This window comes from Mchenga conophoros, linkage group LG17, assembly GCF_057382185.1.
Source record: "Mchenga conophoros isolate Kocher_MC1m ecotype Shallow Benthic linkage group LG17, M_conophoros_male_GT1.1, whole genome shotgun sequence".
NCBI lineage: Eukaryota > Metazoa > Chordata > Actinopteri > Cichliformes > Cichlidae > Mchenga > Mchenga conophoros.
In genome coordinates, this window is record NC_140542.1 from 975,735 (window position 1) to 989,095 (window position 13,361).

The following is a 13,361-nucleotide window of genomic DNA, read 5'->3' on the forward strand; positions in this document are numbered from 1 at the left end:
ATTTCAGACATTGATCAACCTATTATATGGAAATATGAAAATTGCTGCCACACGACTAACTGCCTATGTGACCTATTGGTTTGCACGTTAGCTGTAAATAAAGTATTGAAGTAATATATATTTACATTTAGGATACTTCTCAACCATATTTGACGTGGTTCGTTTATAACGAACGTTCTAACGTTTAATCGCTTTTGTTTATTTTGAAAGGGTGTCAGAATTTGAAGGCGGAAGTGTCGGTTTAGCCTAGCGCGGATTTTTTTTCTGTGAGTTTCAAGTTGGTCTGTCAGCTTCTTCCTAGCAGTTCAGTGTGTGACTGAAATAGTAGAGCAAGGCTGAAGTCCAGCTGTATACAGAGCAGAAGGCCTGCTGCTGTAGCCTGCACTGGAGGTATTTCCTCTGTAACCCGGACTTAATTAATTCTCTGTTGGGTTCAACGGTGTCGTTAGCCGCTAACGGTGCAGCGTTAGCTGTTCACGCTAATTAGTGGCCTCAACTTTAGCCGATGTAATAAAACAGGAGTGTACGGCCATTAGCTTCGGTGTGGCTTTCAGACAAGAAATGGCGGGAGGCAGAGATCTCATGGACGGTGACCTGGAAGATGGAGAGATCTCTGGGTCCAGCTCGGATACTGAGATGGGACCAGCCACAGCAGCACAAGAAGCTCGACCCCAGGTTCCCCCGGCTTTCTGCGGCCAGTCTTTCCAGAACAGAGCCTATGCTCAGACACTTCCAGCCGCAGCTTATCGCAGCACAGGTAGGACGGCAGAGTCTAGTGACAGTGACCCGGAGTCCTCTGACGAGGAGGCGGCTGTTTGGCGCCGGAAACGCCAGAAAGTGTCCAGTGCTCCACAGCCGCCTGCATGCAGCGCCCGGCTAGGGCCGACCCCTGTGCCCGCCCAGGGGACGACGGGTGGCCGCAAGGTGAATAACATTTGGGGCTCTGTAGTACAAGAGCAGTGCCAGGACGCTATCACTGCAGAACTTGGCATATTTGGCATGGATGGTGTTGGCATGTCCACCAGGAATGTGGAGACTTATAATTTCGTCCTAGCTCGGAAGATAATGGAGAAGGAGAGGGAGATGGAGGCACAGTCAAAGGAAGGAGGAGAAGTGAGCATGCTGGATGCTGAGCTGGAGGAGTACATGAAGGGTAGGGGGTCAGAGGAGAACACAGGAGGTGATGCAAAGAGAAAGAGACCTGCAAAGGAGCGGCTGGGCCCCAGAGCAGAGATGGACATCAAGGGCCGCTATGAGATCACAGAAGGTGACCCAGATGATAAGGTGATAGAGGAGATTGCGTTCAGGCTGCAGGAGCCCAAAAAGGAGCTGATCACTCGAGTTGTCAAAGTAGTTGGCAAGAAAAAAGCCATAGAACTTCTCGGAGAGACTGCCACCCTGGAGGAGAGTGGTGGTGTGTACACCATGGACGGCAGCAGGCGTCGGACACCGGGTGGGGTGTATCTCAACCTGCTGAAGAACACCCCCAGTATCACCAAGGCCCAGATCAAGCAGATATTCTTTGAGGAACAGGTGAAGGAGTACAAGAGCAAGAAGGCTGCCCAGAAGAGGAGGCGACATTTGGTGGCCAAAAAGATGAAGCAGGCCATCGGCACCCTAAACCTGCAGGAGCATGATGACGTCTCCAGAGAGACTTTTGCCAGTGATACCAACGAGGCTTTGGAGTCTCTGGAGGAAGCTGCAGAAGACGAGGAGGCTCAAGAGGAAGCTGCTGTGGGCACTGAGGAGACAGCAGTGGTCTACAACGCTGCAGACCTGGAGGTGTTTTGAAAATAGCCTGCTGTCTGAACAACGATGTTAATGAAACACTGAAAGCACTGAATATGTGATTGATTCAAAATCCACACTGGTGTCCTTTTTTGTTTTTTGTTTGAAACCTTAGCAATAAAAGCAGCGCTTCTGTTAACAAATAGTTACAGCATGAACATGTTGATTGGAGCTTTTGCCGTTCAAATGTTGTTTTGCCTTTTAAAACCAGTCCTTCTCAACAAAATGATGTTGTGAGAGTCAAATTCATAACCATTTGTTGCTGTAAGTGTCATTATACAAACAGGTCTTGAGTTATTACTTTCATGGATGCACCTCGGTCTGGAAAATAATAAAAGTGGTGACTCAGGTAAAAGAATTAAAAAACTGTAGGGTTCTTTTTTTGTGCACTCACTTCCAAACACAAAATAACATAAATGTTATATAAGGTGAGTTTTAGTATCATCAGATCAGGATTCCTGTACTGACATTCATACCAAGTGGGGCTTCTCAAAGAAAACAAAGGCATTGAATGGCTGATGTAAAAGTGCTGAAGTGTCCACTAGATGGCAGCCATGTTCCAACTTCTGCAAGAGTGGAGAGCCCTTTTAGTCCAAGGCTGTATAGAAAGAACCCTTAACCGTTCCGTACAGCATATATAAAAACGTATAATATAAAAGAATAACTCAAGAATTAAACTGAAAAATGCAAAACTGCATGCATATGAAGTGCTGCCTGCTATAGTAAAGGTTAAACTACCAGGTCACAGGTGTCCTGTTTAATTTGTATAACTCTGGTACAAATGTACACAGTCTGCCTGGCTCAGGCGTGTCAAACATATGGCCTGAGGGCGAGAATCAGGCACACGTGATTATGAAAATGTAAAGGAGAAATTCTGTTTTTACAATGAAAAATAAATATATTCATCCATTGAGCACCACAAATGATAAACGTCCACCACGTTAGACCTTTCACATTTGTCATTCTTTATGCAGGTGGTTAGGACAGAGTGTACTCGTAAATGACATCCTCATCTCCAACTTAAACATCTCTGCACTGATGAAAATGTCAGTTCCTGCTTTTGTTTGGGGTTTTTTTTTGCGACACCACTACTCAACGAGTGGTGTCTTAAACAGGAATCCTAAATGTCAGCTGAAGAATGATGATTTCTACAAGAAAATCCTGAAAAACCATCGGCTCACGCCCTGAAGCTGAAGCACATTTAGGTCATGCATCAGTACAATGATCACACGTCAGCAATTAGTTTTTCACATAAGACCAGGTGGGTTTGGATAGCATTTTTTTCTTTAATACATGAATACACCATTTACAAACTGCACTTTATATTTACTCAGGTTATCTTTGTCTAGTATTAAAATTAGTTTGACAGTTATGCAAAAACCAAACACGTTTGATTCAGAGGAATCAAATATATGTTTGTTTTTTTAGAATTTGTGAAACCTGTGCTGTGCTTTCAACATCTGCAAAGGCCCAAAACCTGAAATCTGAAGACACAAATCTTCGTTGAGGTTCACTAACATTTTGTTTTACAAAGTCTCGCTTCTAAGTGTGAATGGTTGTCTGTCTCTGTGTGTTAGCCCAGGGTGTACCCCGCCTCCTGCCCTAAGACAGCTGGGATAGGCTCCAGCCCCCCTATATATATGTACAAAAAAAACAAGCTCAAGCTCCCAGGCCTCTGGTAGAGGACCCGAGCTTGAGGGTCCTGCAGTATCTTAGCTGTTCCCAGGACTGCGCTCTTCTGGACAGAGATCTCCGAAGTTGTTCCCGGGATCTGCTGGAGCCACTCGCCTAGCTTGGGAGTCACCGCACCTAGTGCTCCGATTACCACGGGGACCACCGTTACCTTCACCCTCCACATCCTCTCGAGCTCTTCTCTGAGCCCTTGGTATTTCTCCAGCTTCTCGTGTTCCTTCTTCCTGATATTGCTGTCATTCGGAACCGCTACATCGATCACTACGGCCGTCTTCTTCTGTTTGTCTACCACCACTATGTCCGGTTGGTTAGCCACCACCATTTTGTCCGTCTGTATCTGGAAGTCCCACAGGATTTTAGCTCGGTCATTCTCCACCACCCTTGGGGGCATCTCCCATTTTGACCTCAGGACTTCCAGGTTATACTCGGCACAGATGTTCCTGTACACTATGCCGGCCACTCTGTTATGGCGTTCCATGTATGCCTTGCCTGCTAGCATCTTGCACCCTGCTGTTATGTGCTGGATTGTCTCTGGGGCATCTTTACACAGTCTGCACCTGGGGTCTTGCCTGGTGTGATAGACCCCAGCCTCTATGGATCTTGTGCTCAGAGCTTGTTCTTGTGCTGCCATATATATACATATATATATATATACATATATATATGTATATATATGTATATATATATACATATATATATATACATATATATAGGGTTTTGGAGTTGACGTCACGCCGCAGTGCACTGTGGGATCGCGGCGCCACGTCAGTAGGCCAGGAAGCAGAACAAGCGCACAGTGTTGGAGTGTTGGAATCGGGACTGCCAGAACCATGCTCAAAATCAGCGCAAAAGACTGGGGCTGTAAGGGGCTGTATCGCGACCGATTGTGTCCAGACGCCAAGAGACGGTACTTTGAAAAAATTGCGTGCATCCGTAATGTGGACCCGTATGAAATAAGGAAGTGTAGTGGAAACCCAGACGACCACTGTGACCGCGTTGTGTGGACACAGAGAGACCTTGCTGTGATATGCATCTTCCCTGATGTGGATTTCTGGGAACCGCGCTTAAAGCAAGCACAAGACTTCTTTCGTAAAGTGTGCCTTCCTGAACTTGTTGGGAAATACTTCTCCAAACAACGTGCTGCTCTAAATAACCTGTAATGTTTCATTTTGTGGTTCAAGATTAATGCCAGCTGTGTGTTACCATGTAAATAGTTTGCATTTCATTTTTATGTGATTGCTAAGTACATGTGAACAGATCAAGAATAAAACAAACAAACAAATATACTATTCTTTTTTGTTTTATTAAAACAACTTCACACAAAGTACAACTATTTACAATGTACTGTACATCCAAAAAAACAGCTTTAAGAATACTCAACAGGAGCAAGTGTCATTTGGCCCTGGTTTGACAACAACACTGGGGCACATATTCACCAAAACACAGCAAACCTTAACGATCTTATCAAGAAGTGTTGTCTTCAGCCTCACATGATAAGAGTAATCGGATTGGCATTGTAGTGTGTAACATTTTGAACTTGTTGCGCTAACTACCTATTACTCGCTCAACATGAATTCTCAGGTGGGCAATTGCTCTTGTTTGTTCAACGTCCCTTGCATCAAGTGTCAGTAGCCTTTTGTGAAAGCTGGAATCTTGACCTCCGCACACATCATTCCTACAGCATTTCTGATGTCAAAGCCTCTGTCAGCCAATACTACGTCCCCTGGTAACAGCTTTTGAAGAATGCCACATCTCTCTGTGATGTGTTTATCTGATGCACGACCCCCCATCCCCTGGAAATGAAAGAAATAGCTCCATGGGGTGTAATCCCGATGAGGTATTTATGGTGTGTGTACCCTTGTAATGAGAGTATGTTTGTGCACGTGCCTTTAAATTAGATGGTCTTTCTGTTCGAATCTCAAAACAGTCAACAATGATGGCTACTCGTTTTCCAAAAGTTTCAGTAAACTGTGGAGGCATTGTCGCCTGCAGACAGTGCCTCTCAGGCCAGTGCACCAGTGCTCCTAAGCGGGCATACAAAACATCAATGGTATCGGTGAAGACAAAAGACAGTGTTTTGTGGGACACATCGAATGGATGACAAAGATGCTGGACTGGAAGATCAAGTCTCAGACGCATTAGTGTGAGTAAGAGCATTTGGAAACCTGTCAGTTTCTTCGATATTGGCAGGAAATCTTTGACAGTGTTGAAGAGGGACATTAAGACAGCATAACAATGTAGTCCAGTGTAATATCTTACTTTTTCAGTATCATCCTTTAAGAAACTTTCATTCAGCTCTGTCTTTTGCAACTGTGATTGAAGCAGTCTGTTCTCCTCTAGCAGCCGGTTTATTTCTGCTCTGCCCTGTTCATTGCACACACAATCCTTCGTATATATATATATATATATATATATATATATATATATATATATATATATATATATATATATATATATATATATCTGCCAAAGGTGCTACTGATGGGTCAAAGATCAGAGTACACTTTGGCCTATAAATTGATTCCATGGTTTCTATTTTAATGCCAACTGCTTATTTGTACTATGCTTTCATTTCAGAGTGCAATTAAAATAACAAATTTCCCACGTGTGGGACTAATAAAGGTTATCTTATCTTATCTTATCTTAATTAGACATTAAAATGCACCATTTTCAATTTGAAAAAAGTGGAAAAATTGAGGATTTCTAAAAGTTTTGAGTAGTGTAGCTTTTCAGTGAGAACTTCCTTTTTCATGACTGTAGCTGCTGAGTGAGGAGTCTTGCTTTCTTAACACTTGTGCTTAAATGTTAGTACTCATTCATTCAAAGTCATGATCAATCTTAGTCTTTCCTGTTTATCTTTCCTGTTTTTTCAAAGCAATTCCCAGATTCTTTGGAGGATTTTCCAGCTAATTAAATTTTTGACAGCACACGGGATTTTCATTGGAATGAAAAAATAGGTGGCTGAAAGCAAAAATGTGAAAAACCAAAACAATAAGATAAAAGAGTCTAAAAGGTTCCATAGTACTGTGTATATGTGTACAGAATATATGCTTAATAAAGCAGGTGTTTCACCTACAGAAGGAGCAGTAAACTAGCGTACAGTTCCAATATTTGCCTAACAAATCCGAGTTCTTACTTGACATAAACATGCCTGAGGAAACAAATGGCCCCCGCTAAAGCAGCTGCATCTAAATCAAAGTAAAAGTATACAGTCTCCCCACACAGCTCTGGGCAAGAATGAAAGCCTTTAATGGTGGTGGTGGATTTGTCAGCTGAAGCTCTTGGAAATGATCATTATCTCTGCTTGTGGCTGCCACATTAAAGGCCCAGTGTGTTGGCAGAAACATGTTTGATAATCCCACCACTTATGGCTGTTTTCATATTTGCTGGCAGATATATCTCCTCTGATAAGCTGTCACTGCGAACATCACGATTCCATGTGGCAATTAGGCAAGCAGATAAGGGTTCACAGAAGGTGCAGAGATCAGTTTCCTGCCATTGACTTTTACTGCCACTTCTTCTGCTCGCAGGCAGGCCGGAGCATGTGAATGCATCGTTTGGTTTAATGGGTAAAGCTGATCAAAGCATGATTTTCAAAGCCTTACTCATATGGAATTGTTACATGCAGTCTCTGGTCTCGGGACCTCTGTATCTGTCACCTGGCAACAAACTTGTTGCCTGGATACAACACGCTGTTTCCACTGGATTAAACAGGACGGGGATTGAAAGACCTGTATCTCACGACAGGCTGGGGTGGAAGTGCTGTGTGATGTTAGCACTGTCACTCCAGCAAATGAAATGTTGAGTGCTGCATATTAGCATGTCTTTGAGATCCACCCACAATCATCCAGCTGTGCTATGAATGAATGGCTCCCTGCCTGCTATGCAAAGACTTTCTTTAATCACTTGACCAGAAGTAAAATGCAGTCTGTGTTTATCAGAGCTAATTTTGGACACGCTGATGGAGAGGCAGAAATGCCACAACCACAATTACACCATGGATCTGCCATCATCCGTCCCATTCCTCTGTTGGACATTCTCAGTCTAATAGACAGTGGCTACAATTTTCACCTTCACTCTTTAACAGTTGCTCAGGGGTATATCAGGTGCCCGTTCAGTGGATTCGAACCCCCAACCTTCCGATCATGGGCCGACCACGCTACCTACTGAGCTATCCAAACCTTTAATTAACGACAGTAAATTAGATAACGTGATCAGAGTGGCTCAACACTTTGGCTGAAGCAAAGGTGAAGAGACAATGGATCACATTCCTACATGTGTATATCAGCTTTGAGGATGGCTTCTCTCCAAATATGATTCTGTTTTCCTCTTTGATTACTGAGAAATATTCTGCACATGGTTTATTACTAGTTTATTTTCTATTCATACCTCATGCGGGGTTCACAGTAACTGGCAACGATTTTCAGATTTTCTATTCTCACGTGCTTTCTAGCAACTTGCAACTTGGGGTTATATGTTGCCTGGAGCAGCTGGGGACTGGACCACCAACCTTCTGACGAGCAGATGAGCTGTTCTACAGAAGCTTAACCTGCCATGCACCTCCTTATTAAAAACCTCATCCAGTGCCACATCAGGGGCCCTGACGTGAAACCCAAACCTCGTCCATCCAAGACTTTGCTCAACCTACATGAAACCTGCCTCCCTCTAAATGTGAATTTTATTTTGAAAATCCAGTCTGTAATCTTAACTATGATCCATCTGTATGTCCACCTGTCTGTCTGCAGTTAAACTCCTACACAGAGCTGTATTTATAGGGAGGCATGTTAGTATCAGAGAGTCCTGACTGTACAGGACAAATGGACAGCCACATTGTGGTAATGATATGACAGTCCAGTCAAACTAAGCATGATCACAGTGGCCAGAAAAAAGAGGAACAGGCAGATAATACACGTAAAAACTGATAACTTCATCATCACATGAGAGAAAATAATAGTTTGTCCAAAAAGGTGGATTTGTCACCAAAATTACATTTCCGTGTTTTTATCTGAAGTGCTGTAAAATTAGTGTTGATGTATCAAACCAATGAAAGTATAAGTTTGAAAAGCATCATTTAGTTCAGTTCAGTTTTATTTATATAGTGCCAAATTGCAGCAACAGTTTTCTCAAAGCACTTTATATTTTACAATAATACAGAAAACAACAACAACAATCCAATGATCCACCTGAGCAAGCTCTTGGAAACGGGGCGATATCTGTCAGCTCATAGCAAGAGGGTTTCTGACTTTTCTGTGTGAAATTTGAAATTTCTTCCTGGTCTCCTTTGGGTTCTCTGATTTCCTCTCACAGTAACCTAACACGCACATTAGGTTACGTGGTGATCCCAAACTGGCCACAGATACCAGGCATACAACCACTTCAGGCACCGTATGAATGTAGTTGTGGCCTGTAGTCTAAAGCAGCGGTCCCCAACCTTTTTTGCACCATGGACCGGTTTATGCCCGACAATATTTTCACGGACCGGCCTTTAAGGTGTCGCGGATAAATACAACAAAATAAAACTAGTACCGGTACCGAAAAAAAGAAGATTTATTCATAACACACTGAAAAGACCCAGGAAAACCGAGTTAATGATAAAAACGATAACAAAATAACGCTGAAAACCGATAAAAACCCTGAAAACTATACATTTCACACCTGAGCCTCAACTCTCGCGGCCGGTACCAAACGACTCACGGACCGGTCCGAGGCCCGGGGGTTGGGGACCGCTGCTCTAAAGCATGTTCAGTCAATAGTGAGATTGGAAAAGCTGCCGGTTCATTCCACCACACATTTGACATCATAACTTTACAAAATACATTCAAAATAATAGAAGAAGACAATTGGAAACATTTCCTGATGCTGTTTGAGTAAATGACACGAACTAATCTGGATCCAGTCTCATCCATGTGGATCCACTGACTCAGCTGATGGGTAGTGTGGAGTGAAGTCTTGGTCAGCCTGCAGTGTCAGACACTTAGTAGTCAGGTTTCAGTGGTCAGCTGACTGCAGACTCCATATACCATTACAGTTTAGCGGTTAGTTTAGAACAGAGAGACTATTGGACTCATCAGCTCTCATGCTGCGATACCTTTAGAGTATACAACCAGTGTTGGGGAGTAACGGAATACATGTACCGCCGTTACGTATTTAAAATACAAAATATGAGTAACTGTATTCCGTTACAGTTACCGTTTAAAAAGGTGGTATTCAGAATACAGTTACTTTGTTGAAATAAATGGATTACACTGCGGTACTTTCCTGTTTCATATTGTCGCGGGTCAGGACTGTTTGGGTTTTGTTTGACAGCTACGTTCTTTTGTTCCAGGCGGCAGCGTTACGGTTGCCATGGTTACAGGGCGACGCTCTCTCTCTCTCTCTGCGACTGCGTGTTTCCTGGGTGAGAGAGCGCCATTTCGTTGTTGTTGTTGTTGTGCTAAGCTAACAGGCAGAATGCTACAAGCATAGCTCTAAAGAATGCAGCATCATGGGTAGTGTAGTCCGTGCTGCTGGGAGAATGGACTGCCATACACGTTATGGGTCTGTGAGCGAGGAGGGAGAAAAAGGGGAGTGGAAAGGTACGAGTTGTCATCGAGGAAAAACGGGAGCTGGAAGCATGTAAATATAATAATAACCACTGCAGCCAAGAAGAGTGCCTGACGAGCCCAGCTGTAAGTAAGCTGTTAGGACTCGACTGTACACTGTGTTCCTGTTTTCGTCTGAAAACAATAAGTTCCGTTGGAGCAGCCTTTCAACGCCTCTCTCTGTCTCTCGCAAGAAAAGTTGACCCACACAACAAAGTAAAGCTATTTTTCGGCTACGAGCCGACAGGGACCCCGCCGTATTAGTCAGAGGTGCCTTTACTACAGTTCGGAGTCGCGGACCTTCAGTAATAGTAATAAATCACACAGCAATAGTACATTCACGTTGTTGTAAAAAGCATGATAATATATTAAGTAATCCAAAGTATTCAGAATACGTTACTGTCATTGAGTAACGTAACGGAATACGTTACAGAATACATTTTGGGGCATGTAATCTGTATTCTGTAATGGAATACATTTTAAAAGTAACCTTCCCAACACTGTATACAACCAATCATGTGCATACAGAAATATTCAATATGATCTTTGCAGTGTTATCCTTTTATCTCTGCAAACATCTCTGTGAAAAAGCAGATGCTTCACACTCGCGCTCCTTATTTCTCAATAATCTTTAGTTATTGTCACAAGCATTTTTAAGTGTATTTAAGCATTTTTGGGGGGTCATAAGTGAATTTGACCAGTTTTGTAGGTTGATTGAGCTGGCCACAGTGAGTGAGTGTCTGTTTTTGGATCAGCAGTAACCAGCAAAAAACTAAAGAGGATCACTTTTCATATAATTGTAATAATAATAATAATGCTGCCTGAGAACACATTTTTGAGCGAGTACAAAGCCGCTTTGTGTGGATATAACTCCAGTGTCACTGATGCAGAGGTGTGGACTCGAGTCACATGACTTGGACTCGAGTCAGACTCGAGTCATTAATTTTATGACTTTAGACTTGACTTGAAAAAATGTTCTAAGACTTGTGACTTGACTTGGACTTTTACACCAATGACTTGGGACTTGAATTGGACTTGAACCGGTTTACTTGAAAAGACTTGATATTTTACCCCAAATATAAAATTTAACATACATATTATATAGAGATTGAAAATGTGACGTCATTCACGGGTAGAACCGCAAAGGATTCTGGGAACTCATGGCAAGCGGTACTAGCTAAAATCAGTTACACAGCAATAAAAAGAAACACAAAAATGTCAAGAAGCCGTTGTATTATTAACTGCAATAGCCGGTCGCATGACAGCCACGGGAAGCCGACGGGTAAAGAGATCGGTTGTTATCGGATTACGTCGTTGAAGAGAAATTGTTCGAGCCATGTTTCCGAAGTAACAAAGAGGCGACTGGATTGCAGCCATTCAAAGATCAAATATAACGTCCTAGAACCCTCCAGCTCACAGGTTAGTCTGCTCCAAGCATTTACACGAAGGTCAGTCTGCTGTTGTAGTTAATGCGTCATTTTCATAACATAATTGGTGATATAGGTTACAAGCAAGTCTGGCGCTGAACAGAAATTGTCGCGCTATGCTCCTTTATTTATTGTGCATAAATAGTGAATTGTCCTGACGCAATATTGCGTTTCGCTTCTGTTATTATGGTACATTGACAAAAACATATACTTTTATTCACAGGATAAAACAGGTTTTTTGTATCACTAATTGCCCAGTACGATTACAGCATACAGTATTATTGTCACTGCTACATTTCTGTGATGCTACCAGAAATTATTTCCACTGCTAATTAATTACCGCTGAGCTCAAAGGTCCTATTAATAAACGGTTAATGAATCTGTATTTATGAAGACGATTTGTGAGACTGGTAAACTTATGATGTGTACGATGGTCTTTACTTTCTACACGGTGCATTTCAAGGTCCTGCACCCATCCGTCGGTAAACTGTACCTGGGCTTGTTGCAGTGACCTGAAGTTACTAAACTTCATGAGTGTATGCACTCACTCCAAGAAGCGTATAATTATAAATATGCATATAAATATGCTACGATGAGATAGCTGACTTCATCTAACTAGCAAATGTTGTCCAGGCTACGTTGGTGATACAGTTTTTTTTAATGTGTATGATATTTTTGTCATGCGATTTTAAAGCCGGTCCTACAACCGCATCCAAGAATAACATGCAGCTTATCTCAGAACTGTCGGTGAAAATTATTCTTGGAGCTAGGTTTAATTGAGCTGCATTTTAAAGAGGTGCAATTTCACAATTTGTGTATATTTTCTAAGTTCACTATTTTGTCATGTGTTGAGAAAAACACAGATTTAAAAATTACATGGTCTAATATTTACATTTAGCATAACTGCAACATGCTTTTTTTCGTTGTTTTTTTTTAAAGACTCGAAAGGACTTGAAATTCAAAGTTTCAGACTTGTGACTTGACTCGGACTTTTACACCAGTGACTTGAGACTCGACTCTGACTTGTCTGACATTACTTGAGACTTGACTTGAGACTTGAGGATAAAGACTTGAGACTTACTTGAGACTTGCAAAACAATGACTTGGTCCCACCTCTGCACTGATGTCCTTTCATGCAGCCATTGATCAGCTGTTACTGGCATCTTCTGATGCATTTCCTTTCAGTGATGTTCCTCAGGGGTGACGTGGGAGGCCTCTTTTAAGCAGCCAACTATATCAGTGCTATTTATGACTGTCTCATTACAAAGCTTCAAACATGTGCGACATAACTGCGATCAAAGGCTTGACTTGAATACTCAGACATACAGTGGGTCAACACTTCTGCTGTGTCATGGGAAGACCTAAATTACAATTTCACAAGACAAAAATATCTCTCTTGATTTGTGTAAGAAAGGAAATCTGAGTTGGTGGTTTTGGGCGGGTGTCGCTCAGTTGGAAGAACACAGCCGACACAGCCGAGGTCAGCAGTTTGATTACAGCTGCAGCTTCGTATTCAGATATGAGTGGAGGTATATTAGTGGGCACTGAGTGTGAATGGGTCTGATGTGTGAGTGAAATTCCCACAGTTAACTAAAGATCAGTGGCTATTATGGAACTGTACCTCACACACAAGCAGTCCCGTGTGAGAGACCAGGCACATGGACTGTAGCACAGGACAGTCACTTAGAGATAGGGTGAGAAGTTTGGCCATCCGGGAGGGGCTCAGAGTAGAGCAGCTGCTGCTCCACATGGAAAGGAGCCAGCTGAGGTGGTTCGGGCATCTGACAAGGATGCCCCCTGGGCGCCTCCTGGGTGAGGTGTTCCAGGCATGTCCCACCGGGAGGAGGCCCTGGGGCAGACCCAGGACACGCTG

The 13,361-nt window shown here is 42.8% G+C and overlaps 1 protein-coding gene and 1 pseudogene across 1 annotated transcript; one reads left to right on the forward strand and one right to left on the reverse strand.

Moving 5' to 3' along the window:
* The first annotated feature begins 196 nt into the window (after positions 1-196).
* phax (phosphorylated adaptor for RNA export) lies at positions 197-2,154 on the forward strand. The gene has a single exon (XM_085252081.1). It carries the CDS (start codon positions 562-564, stop codon positions 1,789-1,791), a length of 1,230 nt encoding a protein of 409 aa, XP_085108207.1. The 5' UTR covers positions 197-561; the 3' UTR covers positions 1,792-2,154.
* A 2,613-nt stretch (positions 2,155-4,767) lies between these two features.
* Positions 4,768-7,034, reverse strand: LOC146554818 (uncharacterized; annotated as a pseudogene).
* Between the last annotated feature and the right edge of the window lie 6,327 nt (positions 7,035-13,361).